The 18,558-nt window shown below is 35.8% G+C and overlaps 1 protein-coding gene across 2 annotated transcripts; it reads left to right on the top strand.

Annotated features, from left to right (window-relative positions):
• The first annotated feature begins 6,076 nt into the window (after positions 1-6,076).
• Positions 6,077-18,558, top strand: LOC132164134 (uncharacterized). 2 transcript variants are annotated; one of them, XM_059574563.2, is made up of 19 exons: positions 6,077-6,436; positions 7,478-7,581; positions 7,771-7,857; positions 7,980-8,055; positions 8,160-8,234; positions 8,352-8,405; positions 9,966-10,025; positions 10,130-10,246; positions 11,245-11,339; positions 11,447-11,655; positions 13,525-13,622; positions 13,874-13,977; positions 14,131-14,296; positions 14,595-14,714; positions 15,340-15,422; positions 15,935-16,076; positions 16,193-16,222; positions 16,449-16,519; positions 17,435-18,558. In XM_059574563.2, the coding sequence occupies exons 1-19, from the start codon at positions 6,398-6,400 to the stop codon at positions 18,261-18,263; spliced, it is 2,559 nt and encodes an 852-aa protein (XP_059430546.1). In that variant the 5' UTR covers positions 6,077-6,397; the 3' UTR covers positions 18,264-18,558. The 2 variants fall into 2 exon arrangements, with proteins under 2 accessions (XP_059430546.1, XP_059430545.1); XM_059574562.2 differs by having other exon boundaries at positions 17,432-18,558.

The raw sequence follows: 18,558 nt of genomic DNA, 5'->3' as shown, positions 1-18,558 counted from the left end.
GGGGCTCTGCTCGCAGTGCAGCTGTGCAAGGAATTGGGATTACAACGGTTTTAGCTGGAAGGTGATGCCAAAAATGTGATTGAGGCAGTAAACTCAGAAAATCCAAATGACAGTAGCAGGGGACAGTTGACAGCGGACATTCGCTCTTTTTTACGTTCAATACCGGCGTGGGAGATGCGATATGTACGTCGAGATGGGAACAAGGTGGCTCGAAGGACAATGTTCACATGGTGTGGTTGTATGAGAGCTGCTGCCATACGGTTGTGGCAGAAAACATGGGTTTTCTGCCCACCAATCACAACATGACACATCAACATTTTAAGAAAAATGCAAAAACTTAAAATGAGAACAAAACACCAAAACAAAAAAAAATGAGGACAAAAATGAGGAACCACCAGCCCCATCTGGGTGGCCGGCGTGGCCACCCCCAGGCCACGGGGTGGCCCGCGCGGCCACACCCAGGCCACGGGGTGGCCCGCGCGGCCACTCCCAGGCCACGGGGTGGCCCGCGCGACCACTCCCAGGCCACGGGGTGGCCGGCGCAACCACCCCATGGCCACGGGGTGGCTCGTAGGCCACCCCAGATCTGGCTGGGGTGGCCGCGCCGTGGTGGCTGGGGTGGCTACGGGCCACCCCTAAGGGGCGGAAGCGGAAGCGGCGTTTTCGGGGCGGCGGCTTCAGGCGGAGGTGGGCGGCAGGTCAATGTGGTAGGAATAATATGGTGTTTTGTTCTCATTTTGAGTCTATGTGCTAAGCTGAGGTGTCAGCTTGTGAGTGATGGGTAGAAAACCCTCCCTTTTTGCCTTGACCGAATTGAAGTTATTCCCGTGGTTGTATAATCCATCGGAATGTATTAATGAATTTTTGCAAGCAGGCATCTCTTCTTTGCAAGCTATGCAATAAATACACCACGTACGCCATTTTCTGAAAAAAAAAAAAAAAAAAAAAAAAAAAAAAAAAAAAAAGTTCTATTCGATCAATGAATATTTATAGCATTACAATTGTCTAAGTATATTCCTAAAGATAACTATACAGCTGTATATTGTTACAAATTTGAAAACTAAACAAATTGCCAAGAATACTTCAAACTCTTGATGGCATAAGATTTACAAAGGATGATTCAAAATCATCATGATCTTCTAACTTCTCACACTTCATTTACAAATCTTATCTTCAGTGGTGTTACCGCAATCATCCAAATCTTTTGGAGTACATTGAACTACGTCAATTGCAAGTATGGTAGGACTTGTAGGGGTGATAGGACTTGTACTACTACCATATTGTCATGTGCAATTTGGTAGCGTAATTAATATTTTTGTAATTAATATTCTTCTTGGGCAAAGGCCGAAAAATGGCTTGATACTATTCATTAACTTTTTCAACTCACAAGATTTTTACTTTTTATATCACATTAATTATTTTTTACTACTATTTAAATAAAATAATCACTACAAATCAATTTTTGTTACGGAAGAGACAAAAAAAAAGTCAAATTTTTTCATATAAATCAATTTTTGTTACAAAAAAAAAGAAAAAAGAAAAAAAAAAAAGGCCCAAGGCTTTTACCAAACAGAGCCGTTAAGACAGAGTTTCACACGAAGGCTGTATTAGATAGTGTTTTTAATGGTATTTTTTCTTTATTCTATATTATCTAGCTATTCCTAATTTCTTTTAACTTTTTTCATGATAAACAATAAAGTGATCATAAATAGAGCAAAAAACTGAGCATTTCAACCATATATAATTTATTGCATGATTATTTCTATTTAGAATAATATATATGTGTGTGTGATTGTTTCTGTTATATGATTGTTTATTTTGTAGTTTATTAACTTTGATTGTCTCTTATAGCTTATAGTGTTTAAATTTAATTTGAAAATTTTATGTTCATGAATCATGTCAAAGTTTAAAACTATTTATTCATTCTTCAAACATTTTGCTTTAAATTGTGTTTATCATATTTTTAGTTCGGCCACTACAATAATGATAGCCTGCTCTCTTTTAGCATGAGAAATTTATCAGTACTGTTTTTTTTTGCACACATCTTACTTAATTACCTAATACTATAGTCTTAGTTAACTTGATTGTCTCAAAAAAATATGTGCTTATAGAATAATCTATATAGAGAAATACTATGTTAACTATTTTACTAACAAATGCTTACTAAATTGATGTGTAACTCATTCATTGGTATTTGTTATATTTATCTTAATTAATTGTTTTATTTTTCTCCAATGAATGAGCTACTCATCAGTTTAGTAAGCTTCTGTTAGTAAAAGAATTAGTAAGTACCCTCAGTATTGCTTGAAGAAATTCGTGGGCCTAACTCATCTCATAAAACCGGTTCAATAAAAAAGGGTTACTCATTCCTTATAAATATGCCTAAGATCTTGTTCATAAATAATGTGGGATTATTCCTCAACACCGTCCCTCACGTGCAGGCCAGTATTTTTCTGGTCCTTATTACCGGGGTAAGTAGTATTGGCCCCATTCGTTTTGTGGTAGGCTGTTACTATAAAGAAATTCGTAGGTCTAACTCATCTCATAAAAATTGTTCGTCTACATATTAAATCATTCTAATGATCGACATATCAAGCACTTGTCTTCCAACTAGTTGTTGTTAAGAAAATCCCAATTTCCATTTACCTAAAGTTATACACGTGTTGAGAAAGTGTAGTGTGGGTTGCTTGAAAACAAAACATTAATTACAAGTAATCACATGTCGGGGAACTCATGACCGGAGAGGTGAGTTAGTGGCAAGTAATATTAAGGGAGTGAGATTCCTTTTTTGCCGACTTTTTATCACTAACCTCTTTAATGGAACAAAGGGAATGACTTTGATAGAAGAAGAAATCCCAAATGACTCACTCTCTCTCGGGAGACACAAAAGAGAAATTTGAAACCCATATAATGACTAGGAATTATTGCTAACTTTACTTTACTTTATTTTTTTTATTTTTTGGTTGTATTTAAATGTTGACCTTTTTCACCAAGTGCTCAAGCCAACGTCCTATGAGAAAGTCGCTCCAAAAGGTAGATGGTGCGCAGTGCGCACTGTTCCGCCCCTCCTCAAATTCAAAAGGGAAGTTGAGAGTGGCGCACGTGACACCAAACGGGTCCGATCACTTTTTGTACGGCGATGGCATTTTTAGAAATTGGCATGGGTACTTTTGGAAAACTGGAAAAATTGGTCTTGCCCGCACGATCCTTATGCGGCTATGCTTGATTTCGCATGGTAGTCCATGTGGATCATCATGTCCATCATGTCCATGCGCAACATGAGGTTAAGATCCCTCCCAAAAAAAAAACAAGAGGCGAGGATTGATAAGAGTTACGCCGCTACGTGTCCAAAAACTTTAACAAAACTTAGGTATTTGTTTTGTGTTTTTTATTCATTAAAACAAACAACTCAAAATTTAAATACTCTTCAAACGGTATGAATTAACTTATTATTTAAAAAAAATTAAGAAATTAAAAAAACAAAAAAAAAACCTCTTAACGCCGTTATCAATCACGTCCACTAAAGATGGTCACATGGGTACTTTTTGTTTTTGTTTTGATTTGATTTGATTTTTTATAATTTTATTTGAAAGTAAGATCACATATGGGTTGTTTTGACTATTTTGATCATGACGTTAACAAAAGAAATTAAGCATTGCGGCCATAGTTTCATGGGTGGTAAAATGGATACCAGAATTTCAGGAGCAAGTGATGGGAACTGATTCAAAAGAAGGAAGAGCTTTTGTCCAAGATTTTTGGGCAAGGAGATGAAACTCATAAAGAGAAGCACCACAAAATTAATTCCATTTTTTGTATTTTTTTTTTCATTTATTTTAAAAGAATATATATTTCTCTTCCTAAGAGAATAATTATTTCTTAAAATGGTATGTTACTAAATAAAATAATAGCTATTTTAAATGAATAGTCATTCTATTTAAGGGTTTAATTCCGTGAATCGATCCATAACTTTTGGGATAGTGGTGCGGGACCATGATGGCAAAGTTATTGCGGCAAGGAGCAACACAAGGGTGGGATTACCTGACCAAGCTCAGCTAAAGCAAAGTTATAGTAAAAGCGATCTGCTCCAAGGATATGAATATGTCGAGATTTGGGCACATAGTGATGACATAAAGAGGATCATTAACTCCCTCAGACGATGGCAATGTTTATTTGTTCGTAGAGACATTAATATAACAGCCTATTGTTTAGCGAATGTGGCCAAACAGACTGTGGTTGGAGAAAACTCTTGATTGTATTCGTGATATTATTTGATAGAGCTTTCTGCTATATCTTTTGATTTGATAATGATAACCAATATTTTCTTTTAAAAAAAAAAAGAATTGAGGAATAAATTAATAAAAGGGTTAAATACCTAATACCCTCTAGGGTTTCATTTCTTTATTTTTTTTCCTTAAGGTTTGATTTTTATTACATGAGATACTTGTGGTTTTGATAAAGACCAAATTGGTCATTTAGTTAACTTAACAGAAGTTCACATCACTAACATGTAGACCAATTAAAATTTGACACTTGACATAAGTAGTCATATCACCTAATTAATATTTTTATTTAAAAAAAAATTAATTATTTTCAAAAAACAAAAAAAAATTGGCGAGCCACTCCCAAGGTGCCAAGGAGGTAGCCGAAACCACCCCCAATACCCACTTGGGGTGGTTTCGGCCACCCCCTTAGCTCCATGGGGGTGGCCTAGAGCCATGGAGCCACCCCCTTGGCACAAAGGGGGTGGCCGAAACCACTCCGAGTGGGTCTTGGGGGTGGTTTCGGCCATCCCCTTAGTGCCAAGGGGGTGGCCGAGTGGGGTGGCTTGGCCAACTGCATCCAGCTAGATGGGGGTGGCTAGGTCATCCTCATAACCAAATCGGCCACCCCAAATGGCCAAGGGGCCACCCCAATTTTTTTTTTTTTTTTTTTTGAAAAAAATAAAAAATTTAATTAGGTGGCTGTGTCATCGTGGCCCCCTTATGCCAAGTGTCAAATTTTAATTGGTCCACATGTCAGTGATATAGACTTCTGGTAAAATCAATTTGGTCTTTATTAAAATCATATATACCTCATATGATAAAAATTAAATCCTAAAAAAAGATAAAAATAAATAAATTTCTCGAGATATTAGGTATTTAATCCTCAATAAAAATCTGAACCTATGAACAATTTTTTTTTTCTTTTTTTCGCAAGAGTCGTACGTCTCAAGAGCTCTCAAATGGGCGACGTGGACCAGTAGTAGCTCATGGGATTGTGGCCGTAGATGGTCGCAGGGTCGCCATTGCGTCATTAATGATATTTGATTTGAATTATAGCCGTACTTATCAACCCGTGGATTTCTAGGGAGGTTTTGTATATGTTTCTTGTCAATCAACTTAAAACCGTCAAGATAAAGTGAGATTTATTTGACACAAAAAAGAATAAAACCAGGATTTTTTATTATTTTAAATAAGAGAAATCCGCCTATACATGTTGAAATATTCGGATTTGCTGCAGGCTTGGAATCTCGTGAGTTGGTAGGTTGGTTAACACATGTAGGCGGACTTATACAATTTGATCGATTGCATGGAAAAAAAATATCTTTAGTTATTGAATTTTTCAAAACTGTTAGGTATGTCTGTGTCACATGTATATGCCATATATAATATGATAATTATTTTATAATGTTAATATGATACAATTAATTATTAAATATACATATTTCTAATAAGGACAAATTCAACTGTTGTTTAAGATTATTATATTATATAATGTTTGAAATTATATTTTTATCTCACAATTATTTACAGGTGTCAATTAATACTTTGGTTTTTTTTCAAGGATAGATCAAATGATTAGTTGAAATAATTATAAACAGTTAAACCATATATATATATATAACAAACTTTTGAATATATTAAAACCGTGATCGCCGAAGCCGTGACACCAACTTTACTCTTTTTAAAAATCAAAGTCACCTACTACAATTGCGAACTGCACGACCATGTATGAGGCATATCACATGTCATACATACATATCATGCATGAGTTCACATTGACATGATAAAATGGTTTTGTGGGAATTTCTGAGTACCACATTCTGTACTTTTGCGACCCTCAATCAGCTATTTGCTCTGTTACAGCTGCGATTTTTATCGGCCTGCCCCTCTCTCTCTCTCTCTCTCGATCTTCACGGTCCTAGCTTCTTTCGGATCTCCCTCTCTCGCAAAAAATAGGGTTTCCAGCTCAAAGCACCTCTCTCTCTCTCTCTGCTCCCTCGAATCTAGAGCTATCCGCGTCTTTTTCTCACCTAGATTCCTCGCGTTTCTAGGGTTTACAGATCTGTGCAGCTCTTGCTTCGGGCTCTGCTGAATCTCTCTCTCTCTCTCTCTCTCTCTCTCTCTCTCGCTTCGACATGTTTTGGAAGCTCACAGCTCTTTCTGCCTCCTCACCTGTAAGTGATTTTCAACCCAATTTTTAGAGTCTTAGAAATGCTAATTCACTTGACTTTGTAATTCGATGAAATAGAATACCGTGTTTCGATTTGCTTATTTCATATTCTGTGCAGCAGATTCCTTCTTTTGTTTTTGGAAATGGCGTGCGATTTTTGTTTTGGTTTTAGTAATTTGTCGACCATTTGTTTTTAGTTTCAACTCGCTAATATGTTTCATTCGAATTTGCTTTCGACTAATTGGCCTGACTAGATTTTTGGTTTGCTGAATTTTGTAATGGCTTGCTATATATGTGTACGTTTTTGCCGCAACGTTTTGTTTATGTTATGAATGTTTTCTAGTGGTTTCCCAAAATGAATAGGTTTAAGTGGATTCTCTCTCTGCTGTTTTAATTTGCTTCTTGTGGTCTTTAATTAATTTGAATTTAGTTATAGTGGCAGAATCCAACTCTTTTGCTTTACAAATGATATTTGGCCTTCTTTTGGCTGCTGGGGATATGGATAACAATGGCTAGCAAATATATATATAGTTTTATGGGCTTGAAATTGGAACACTTAAGAGGAATTGACTATAGTTGCTTCAAGGTGTTAGTGATTGTTCTAGAGTGTGCTTATAAAGATGTGTGACTGTTAAGGGGTGTCTAGTTATGAGAAGCTTCAGTTTTAGTGACCTATTGATGGCTAGCAATTTTTTTTTGTTTTGTTTATGGGCGCTTGAAAATTGGAACATTTCGACGAATTTAATATAGTTGCTTCTAAGGTGTCAGTGATCGTTCTAGAGTGTGCATGCAAAGATGTGCGACTGTTAAGGGGGTGTCAGTTATCAAAAGTTTCAATTTCAGTGACCTATTAATGCTCTCTTGCTCTGGAAGAACACTTGAACAACTATATTTTTTGTATATAAAAATTCAATTTACTTATCAAAAATTAAAAAAAATAAAAAAATAATGCTGGGGTTGGTCCTGCAGCGTGCTCTTTTTCCTTTATCCCAATCTCTTTATCTCTAACCTATTTGAGATCGTTGTGTCTTTTTCTTGTATGCAGGTGGAGTCAGTATTAGACAAGGATAATTTCACTTTGGAAGAGCTTCTGGATGAAGAAGAAATAATTCAAGAATGCAAAGCATTAAATAGTCGTCTCATTAACTTGTACTGTTCCTTCCATTCTACTCGTAACCTGTTTTTATAAACTTCATCATCCATTACTTATTTCTGCTACCAATACCTACGCATTTGTGTTTCTTGGTAGTAAATGTAACTGATATGAGTTGTAGTCTGTTTGTTGGATGATATAAAAGTTGATCCTGGAAACTACTTATTTGGAATTTATGTTTTCAGTCTACGGGATAGAACTCAGGTGGAGCAGTTATTGCGCTATATCATTGAAGAACCCCCAGAGGAAGCTGAAAGCAAACGAGCATTCAAGTATTGTACTCTGACTTGATACAAAATTGATATTCACGAATTTTCATATGTCAATGCTCCAACTGTTTTGGAATTTCTTTCTTGCTTCTGATTGTTCTTGTAAAATTTGTTTCATGATTTAGGTTTCCATTCATTGCCTGTGAGATTTTCACATGTGAAATTGATGTTATTTTGAAGACTTTGGTGGAGGAAGAGGAGGTACATGGTTATAGTTATTCATGATTGCATGTCTCATGTATAAGGATGGAAGTTGATATGCTATTGTTTTGATTTTGATTTCTTCTACTTTCCCGTGCTTGCAGCTGATGAACTTCCTCTTCTCCTTTTTGGAACCAAATCGTCTTCATAGTGCCCTGCTGGCTGGGTATTTTAGCAAGGTCTCCTGTGATGATACAAGAAACTTGGTTTCTTTGTTATTTATTGGGAAATGTTTTTCCTACTTCTGCTTTAGTGGCACTGCTTCTTGATGTTATTTTTTTTTTCTCGTCATTTAGGTTGTTGTATGCCTCATGATACGGAAGACGGTCCAACTTATGAATTATGTTCAAGTAAGCAACTTGTTTAACTTTGCATTGTATATATTGTTTAATTTTTCTTTTTATGGTGGGCTGTTGCAATGTTTTAAAAACAATGTGCACTAGATGGAAATCATTGGCTCTTGCTCATGGCCAACATCAACTATGTGTGCCTGATTTTAATGTATGCTTTAAGTGTGTCTCAACTGCACTCTCAGAACATGGGAATTGATGTTCATGTACATAAGATTATGGCACAAATGACTTTGCTTGTTATTTTGCCCCTAGTGATTTTGTAGGATGCACAGTGAAGGGTTAGCCTTCTTTGCTAGTATGTGAATCTTTTCATGCAATGGTGACTTTTGATACCAAAGTTGTTCCGCTCTAGTTTTAATAGATCCTCGGATGCATAACCATGACATCCTGACTAGAGTGACATTATAAGCCTATTGTTTTGGCTAAACTTAAACTTGTACTATTGCTTCCTGTGTCTGCTGAGTGCATCTTTAATGCAATCAAATTCTACTTTTTTTTTGTGCAAACTTTGTTCTTGAAAATTCCAGCGAGTGGCCATCATGTTCTGTGGCTTTGCAGTTAAAAAGTCCTGGATATTATCTATGCTCTCCTTAAATCTGTTTCCTATATGTGTTATGTTAATTAGGCTCTCCTTTATATGCACTCCTATGGTGCTCTTCGGTAGAGAGTATTCTGAAGTACTTGCATATCCCCCATTCACTCTTGGTCAGAAGCATTATGCGATGCTGGATTTTTGCTTTTTTTTTTCTTAAATCCTGAGAATTATATGAGAGGCCTGCCAACCAAGGCTGCGCTGGCATTTCTTCTAGTACAAAAAGTTTATCTTATATTGGCTCTGCGTTATCAAGTACTAGCGCTTTGCCTGTCTGTTCAAAATGCTCTTTCTTTAGAACACTCCACTGGCTTTACAAAGTTCATTTTATTGTGGTAAATGGCTATTGACAGGTGTGAAAGTAGGCAAGAATCTCAGTATTTAAATGCTTTAGTTTGAGCTTTTATCCCTTCTTCTATATGGTCTTTGTTAGGTTGGTTAGTTAGTTTGGGGTAATATTTTTCTGAACTTCCTAACAGTAAAATGATGCTCAGCTACATAGGGATCGCTTGGCAACACTTTTTAGGACAACTTTTTGCAAGCATTCAAACAACTCAAAACACAACATTCACAAACTACTTTCACCTTTACGTCACATCACAACCAAAAAGCAAAAAGCACCATCTGAAGGTTTTACCAAATGTACCCATAATGTTTCTGTGGTTAAGGCAATGTTTATTTAATCTGCGATACTTAATGCACTTTGAAATTTATATATTCATTTAGTGTTATGAATCTTGATTGTAAAAGCTTTCCCTGGAATGTTGGATTGTGCATTGCCTAGAAGATCTGTCCGCTGGTTCTGGTAACTTGAGGACGAATATCCTTGAATACTATTGCCTATTGCCTGTCAGAAACAGGCTTGGTGGTGGTCTATATTATCTATAATGTATAAAACATGTTTTTCGTTAGCTATTATTATTTCCTTGTAAACTATATCTCACTCATATCTGTTATCTTTACAGGCTCATCAGGATGTTTTTCGCCATCTCGTTGATTTGATAGGAATTACATCTATCATGGAGGTAAGTAGCTACAATATTCAACTTAAGTAGTTGTATCTCTCCTTGCAAGAATTGCATTTTATATTTTAGGTTGTCTTTTGATCTTAGGTGGGCTCGTTGTGCAGGTTTTGGTTCGACTTGTAGGTGCCGATGACCATGTGTATCCCAATTATCTAGAAGTAATGCAATGGTTGGCTGAGAGCAATCTGCTAGAAATGATCGTGGATAAACTGAGTCCATCAGTAAGTATAATAATGCACTAAGTTTGGGACCTGTAAGGCCTTTGCTTGCTTGTTGTATAGTAAAGTATGCACTTACATCATGTGGGAGCCATAGGCATTCATGTGTCTCAAGTTACGGTATTCCCAATATATCTTGTATGTTTGCCTTTCTGATTATTAATTTCCTTAAGAAAAGAACCCTACTTTTTGACTAGTAAATCCATTGGAGTCTTCCAACTTAAATGTTCATGTATTTTGCATGTCCCTTTGAAGCTGGAATAGCTTTATGCTCATTTTTAGCATTATATGAAGCCACAACTTCCTCCGATTTGCCACCGATTGGAAGTTAGAATCTGGTGGCTAAACAGATATTTGATTTTTTTTTTTGAGAGATTTTTGGTAAGGATACCATTCCTTGTCAAAGGTTCAGAAATATGGTGTACCAACTTTTGAGTTTTTTTTGTTTGGTGTGTGTGTTCTCTTTCAAATGCTGGCCAGTGGTAGTTGAGTCTTTTCCTTATTGGCCCACAGTAGAATTCCTAAACAACTGCTGTCTTGAAATTTGGGTTTAGCACCTTAGCTGTGATGTAGCATGTAGACAAGGTCATGCTGATGTATTTACTGCTTTCACTAGCTTTACCTTTTGAAGCTGGAATGCATAATAATTTTAGGCTAAACTTTTATTTTTGTCCCTGAAATATGGTATAACTAGTTTTATCCCTTGGTTTTAGTCTTTATATTGAGAAATGTTATCCTTCCAAATTATTGGTGTTGATACTGTCACAAAAATTGATGATGTAGTAGACAATGAAATCAAAGTATCAAATTGGATAAATATTAGGGACTGAAAGTGTAGTTTGTGAGGGAAAAAAAAAAAAAAAAAAAAAAACCAAGAAGAAAACTGTGAAATGAGTATACAAGTTTATTATTAATTTATGATTAATTTTTATATGCAAGCTATAATCTGGTCTATCGTTTTCTGTAATGAATTTTCTAATAGCTGATTTTACCTGGATCAGAGTCCTCCTGAGGTTCATGCAAATGTGGCTGAAACACTATGTGCTATAACTCGAAATTCCTCATCAGCCCTAGCCACTAAACTTTCTAGCCCCAGGTTTGTCTACAGATAGCGTTTTAGTCAGCTATACACTTGCATAAACATACATTATTACTTATTTGTGCATATTTTGTAAATAATTTTAAGCTCTTTGTCAATATCAGCTTTGTCACAAGGATATTCGGTCATGCATTGGAAGATTCACCTTCAAAATCTTGCCTTGTTCACTCGCTTTCTGTCTGTATTTCTTTGTTGGACCCAAAAAGATCAGCAGCAGCTTCTCCCATGTTTCATTCTTTTCGAAGCCAACATATGTATGAACCTCCAATATCTGTGAACCCTGAGACAATTGGTGCAATGCTTCCCAAACTTGGTAAGTTTGTGGAGTCTGTAACTTTAGGTTTTTCATGATGTGAAATTTGTGAAAATGTTTGACTAGTGGATTATTTCTTCTCATGCCAAATATGCTGTTTGATGGACGCCCATTTAAATAATTACGTATCTATTAGACTTACCTTATTGACTTGCTAGTTTTTTTTCCTCCTTAGGTAGGAATGCAGCCTTACTAGGAGATGCTATTTCATATCCAATAATTATTTTACTGTTAATTCTAGAATTACTATTCTCAGTAGAAATTTCATAGATATATCCACACATTTTAAATTTGTATTATAGCTTGCCACAGTAAGATGAAACTGTGTCATTTGAGTTATGTTTTAGTAAAATGATTTTGGCTGTCATCATCAGAAGTAAAACATGGTATTGTACTTTTTGAAAATTTAACATAAAATGACTCACTTGATAGATATTAGGCATTGAAAAACAATTCTTTTAGCCTTGTTTGGTGTTGAGGTTTTGTTGATAGATTTCTAGTAAGTCTACACTGGCGTATGTGATGAACATGGTGTTTAGATCTTGCCTTGCTATGTTGCTGTCAAAGCCGTGTTGATATGATGACTAAGCAAATTTCTTTTTGGGTTTCTTATTTTTAGATTTCCCCAATTTAGTGCCCAATAAATATTGTTAGTATTTGATTTTTCAGTTGAGGGAAACAAAGAAAGTTTTATTTTCTTTATTTAATTATTTGCCTGATGGCCTTAAAGATCATGAGAAATGTGTTAAAGTTGTGAGCACATTCTGAAAATGTTCTCTTTTATTGTTCATCTGTTATTGATGATGTGTATGGAGCTTAAAAGGCCTTATCTCCAAGTTCTTGGTTTTGGGTTTATCTATATGATGCGTTGTTTAATTTCATGCCCTTTACATTTGATGATTTGGTGATGTATCATACACTTTCCATCTTCGTTCCTTTTGAATTTAAAAAATTTGATATGCAGACAGAGATGAGGATTCTCATTTGGTAAATATTGCTTTTGTCATCTGGACTCCAAGATGAATACATCGTCATTGGGTAACGTTAAGTTGAAGTTGAATAATTCATTCTAGATGAGTGAAAAAAGTCAGGAAGTTAGATAAGTGGAATGCGACATGGCTAATGAAAATTAGTTGTCACTTTAACAAAGGATCCACATTCATCTTGTTTGATGGTTGAAGTGCACAATGGTGAATACCTTCATAAATATATTGCCATCTCTTATCTTGAGATATATAACTTTATAAACTCATTCTTGCATGGTATTTAACGACGTTTGCGATAGTTAAACCGGTGGTGTTTTCTTCCATAAAGGTAGCATTGTTTTTAATGAATAATAGAGCTTTATTGAAAGAGGTAAAACCTTACTATACTGGAATTATACTAGAGAAGTCCCTAAGTGAAAGTAAAAAGTTAGTACTAAAACATTAAAAATATGGAAAGTCCTAGGAAAGAAGGAAAAATAAAACGCTAAAAAGTGCTAACTAATAACCCCATGGGGTTGGCTCAGTGGCTGGATAGCCTGAGACTTTGAGTATGCTCTTCAAAGTCTTAGGTTCGAAACCCACTAAGTGCAAACTGCTTCTTTGGGCCATGATTGGGGGTTCGCTCCTTGAATTAATTGAGGTTTACTTGTGGGAAACTCTTTGCCGAGAGCCTGTGTACCCCCGGGATTAGTTAGAGCAAAGCTCTAGATACCTGGTGCCAAATAAAAAAAAAAAAAAAAAAAAAAGACGACTGAAAGTTCCACTCAAACTTTCAGCTATTCCAGTCATTCCATACTTGCACATTGAACACAACTTAATAGCCGCACTATTATTGCTGTTTTTATCCTTGTCAAATGTTCAATTATACAACTTTGTTATGCAGGTGACTTGCTTACACTTCTGCATGTGTCATCTGATGAGAAGATACTGCCTACAACATATGGAGAATTGAGGCCTCCTCTTGGGAAGCATCGTCTAAAGGTTGGTTTCTTTATTTATTATAAGTTCAATATGCAAGATAAAGTTGAGCCTAAACTCAATTTGGAAGTTGAGTGGAGTGAAACTAACAGAGTTGGCTGTCATATGTCCTAAGCTCCTGGTCAATTTTTTTAAACTTATGCAGTATTCATAATGTAGTTTAAAAACGCTTGTTTGCCCCAGTAACTGACTTTATTGATGACTTCTGGATATCCAGTTTTATGTTTATGATATTTCTTTGCTATCCGTTCCAGATTGTGGAGTTTGTTGCAGTGCTATTGAAAACTGCCAACGAAGCTGCAGAGAATGAATTAGTCAGCTCAGGAACCATTCGAAGAATCATTGATCTTTTCTTTGAGTAGGTTTTTAATTTTGTGATTCTCAATGCATTAGTGACCAAGCTACTGTTGTCTAGAGAAAGCTTGATCTCTCTTGCTATTAATGTTGCTTCTTTCACTATAATTTGCCTGAAGATACATGGTTTATAGTCATCTCTGTTCAATTAATGCAGGTATCCATACAATAACTCGTTGCATCACCATGTGGAGAGTATCATTTTGTCCTGTTTGGAAAGCAAGAGTGATGCTATAGTCAATCATCTCCTTCGAGAGTGTGATTTGATTGGAAAGATTCTCCAAACAGATAAACATCCCATTCTTTCTGGCGACTCTAATCAGGTCACTATCTTTGATGACTCTCATATCATTGTAGCACATCTATAAATGCTCTGCTGAACTGTGTCCGAACAAGATAAAAGAGGACCATAACTATCAAAACACTTACAGGTGGCAGCAGAGATTCATAGTGTATTCATCTTTTTAGTTTCCCTTTTTTGGTTTCTGCTGAAATGGATAAATATACTTGCATAGGGTTTTGCATTGTGTAAATAGCAAATTATATACAGTTATTTATGTCCTCTTACCTGTTGATAGCACTGGAACTTCTGATTATTATAGACTTTCCCTGACTTTGTAGCCAACAATGCCTACTGGAAAACGAGCACCTCGGGCAGGAAATCTTGGACATATTACGCGAGTTTCTAACAAGCTTATTCAGTTGGGAAATGGTCAAAGCCGCATTCAGGCTTGTCTTCAGGTGGGTGATAGGTATCCACCCTTCTTAAATCAATTCCACCATGTGCCATTCTTTTCCTGGAAATTTAAAATTTCCTTGGTATAAATTTTTATTAAGATCATTTTCTGGGTGCTTTGACTAACGGCAGAGGATTTTTTTTAAAATACCTCCTTTTCACTTTACAGTATTGAGTATTTCCTCTTTTTAAATCATGTGTGATGTATTTTGGTGCATCTTTGGTGTTCAAAATGGATATGATTGCTATGTTTGAACTTACCTTCAGATCACTCTTTTATGTGCTGAAAAATTTACTTGATCTTCAAAGGCTTCTTTTTCTTTTTGTTTTATTTTTCATATTACAATGTCATTGTTTCCTCTTATTGATTTCTTTCTGTGAAGTATTTGGTTCACTGTTCGTATCTGTCACAATTTGAAGAACTTATCTTGAATACATTTTATTTTGATAAGTAAAGGAAGTTGCATTAAAGGTGCAAGAGGCGCAATCCAAGTACACATGGTTAATACAAGAGATATCTTGGATACATTTAAGGATTCATTTTTTATTTTTATTTTACATCTTTCAAATGGCTAATTTTTTCTATTTACTATCTGTTCTAACACAACTATTTACATATGTTCTTTATAGGAAAATAGTGAATGGAATGAGTGGCAAGCTACAGTTCTGCAGGAGCGCAATGCCGTTGAAAACGTATACCGATGGGCTTGTGGGTATGATCATACTTCATCTATATGCCATGCATGTTCTAAAAGTGTGATTGGAGTGAATTGTTGTGCATTCTTTAAAAATAATGTAATTTGGAAAATATGAGATATGAGTTTTGGAGGTTTACTTCAGTTGGTATTAAAAGTACATGGAGATAGTATTAGATGGAAAAGGAGTTGTGATCTACTAGGTATTTCTTCCGACAGATTTTTTTTTTTAAAAAAAATGTATCACGTGAGATTTGAAGTAAAATGGGAGGAATTTGAAAAGAGTTATGTTACATTGAACTTTACAACTTGAAAACCATTATTGGGATTAGTAATGTATTTTGGTCATTGTATGACCTAGTGCAATTGTACCTAATTGCTGTTGTAGTGTAGTTAGAAGTCTTAAGGCCAAAAACATATTTTCCCTTTTCAACTGGATCTTGACTTAGTTTGTCTGCCATGTTCTTGACCTTTCCAACTCCATTGATCTTTTATTTTCCCTTCCCCTTTTTTCTCCTCACCTTTTTCAGCCGTCCAACTGCATTGCAAGATAGGACAAGGGATAGTGATGATGATGACCTTCATGATAGAGATTATGATGTAGCAGCTCTGGCGAATAATTTGAGCCAGGCCTTCCGCTACAAAATCTATGGGAATGAAGATGCTGAAGAGGTGAATTAGATGCTCTCTGATCATATATTACCATTTCATCCCTTTTTGTTCCTAACTTTCCCTTTCGCTGCCCGGGAATTTTCTTTAGTGTAATGTTTGTATGATCATGGTTGCAGGAACATGGGGCTCTTGATCGTGATGATGAGGTAAAGTTTTGAGTCTTCTGAATTACCAATGTTATTTTCCTGATTTGATTCTAAAAATTTGAGGTGTGGTTATGTTCTATTTAACTCAGTCAGGCATGGAAAAGTAAGAAGCTCTAGAATGTATAGGATGTGGGACAATATGAACAAGCCAAAGAGGAAGGTTTTAACCTTTTTGTTGTTATTTAATTTAATATTGAAATGTCTTCCTTTGATAATAAATATGCAGGATGTTTACTTTGATGATGAATCTGCTGAAGTTGTAATATCATCATTGAGGCTAGGTGATGATCAAGGGAGGTAAGTTTGCAAATTATTTTATTTTTAGAGAAGTTATATTAAGGAGGAACTATGGACATACACTTGGAAAATATTTAAAATGATTATTCTGGCAAACCTGAAAGTAAAGGAACATCCAAAATAATTATTCTGTCAACTTAAATATATATTTGTGAATTTGAGAGGTACAAAATTTAAAATGATTTCATATAAAAATGTAAAAGTTAGCTGCCTTAACATGAATTTAACTTGATTCAGTTCGCATTGTAATTTTGAATTGAGAAAACTAAGGCCAGTTTAAAGCTCAGTGTTGAATATGGTTAAAGATTTCATAATTATAAGGTCAGTTTAAAGCTCAGTGTTGAATATGGTTAAAGATTTCATAATTATAAGTTACTAAAAATAAAGCTAACTAAATTTCATCTTCGATTGTCTTATGTAGATAACAACGCTAACTAAATTTCATCTTCGATTGTCTTATGTAGATAACAACGTACAGAACTTCTGTAAAATCTGGGTTTTAGTTTTTTCCTTACCTTGCATTTTAAAGCACCTTTGAAATTTAATTTGTAACTTGGTAGTTACGTATATGTATGTAACTTGTGCTGTGCTAGAGTGTGAATTGAGTATTGAGGTCTGGGGTCCCCAATCCGAATCCACGCTATTATTTTAAAGGGATTGAGCTAGGCTGTTTATGAATTGGACTTGGTGCAACATGATCCTAGTCTGAATTCGATTATATATTTTAAAATCCTAATTTGAATTCCAGTCAGTCGAACTCTAAATAATGTATTGCAGTCCAAATCCACATGAAAATCCCAATCAGTCAAACTTTAAATAATCTATTATCGTAATTTGTTCTTTTGTGGAACTAATTATGTTAACAGAGGAAGATGAAGAGTTTAATATTGTTTTTTAACCCTTTTTATACAGTAGTCTATTCACGAATTCCAACTGGTTTGCATTCCAAGACGACAGAATTGGTAATGCACCTGTGAGCACATCAGAGATGATGGATGAGATAAACTTAAATGGAACTGCAAATGGTGGTAACAGCAGTAGTGATGATGAAGTTGTGGTTGGTGAGGATGAAGAGTTGGCTGAAAGCAAAGATTCTGTCAATGGCACATCTAGTTCCAATGGTAACTTCCTGAACGGGTTTACTGGGAGTGGTTCTGTGAATGGTGAAATTCTGAACAAGGAAAGCGAGAAGGCAAGTGCTTCCCATGATATGGGATTCTTCAGATTTGAGACACCCGACAATGAGGAGTTGTTTGGAGATAGGCCTTTACCTGATTGGGTGGGATGGGGCGATTCATCCGATCTGCAAGTTGGCGGTTCAAGTGTGAATCCATTTGAGGATCACACCAATTCTGATGTCAATCCTTCTAGCCGAGCTCAATTAGTGACTTCTAGTGCTACTTCCCCTTCAAGTGGAGAATCTACACTTCCAAATGGCTCGCCAACCACTACAACTTCATCTGAGGGTTCAGCCAGTAGTGATTCAAGTCAGAGAACTGCTGCTGTGCCGTCGTTGTTCGAAGAGGATGTTGAGTTTGTAGGTGTGGAATTAGAAGGTACTGAGAAGGCTATGGAACAGGCTCTCAAGGAGGGGATTGTTGGGGAAGCAGGGCCATTGAAGAGAAACATTATACCAAAGGTGGCAGAGAAGGAGGAGAATTCTGACGAGGGTGGACCTGGAATGAAGGAATTCAATGATGCAAATTATTGGAGGGTTGATCAAGAGGTTGCTGTTTTAGAGTGACTGGGTTGACTCTGCCAGCCAAGGTTGTTTCAATCTGAAAGTTGGATCTGACAGCAGCGGACCCCAAATTTGGTTGGGGCAAGGCCAATGCAGCAAGAAAGTTTGTACAGTATAATTTTGTTTCCATATGGGATTGGATGGTAGGATATGTCATGGTTATTGTTGTTATTAGTTATTTGTTACTGTCGTTCTTGTTTATCATTCAGAGGTTTTTGTTTCCTTTTGATACTGATTTATGGGGTTTCCCAGATCCATTATAATCATATTTATTCTTGCAAGAAACACACTTGGTTTT

This window comes from Corylus avellana, chromosome 8 (genome assembly GCF_965113065.1).
Source record: "Corylus avellana chromosome 8, dhCorAvel1.hap1.2, whole genome shotgun sequence".
NCBI classification, from domain to species: Eukaryota; Viridiplantae; Streptophyta; class Magnoliopsida; order Fagales; family Betulaceae; genus Corylus; species Corylus avellana.
The sequence above is the reverse complement of the archived record's forward strand: the minus strand, read 5'-3'. Positions and strand labels throughout refer to the sequence as shown.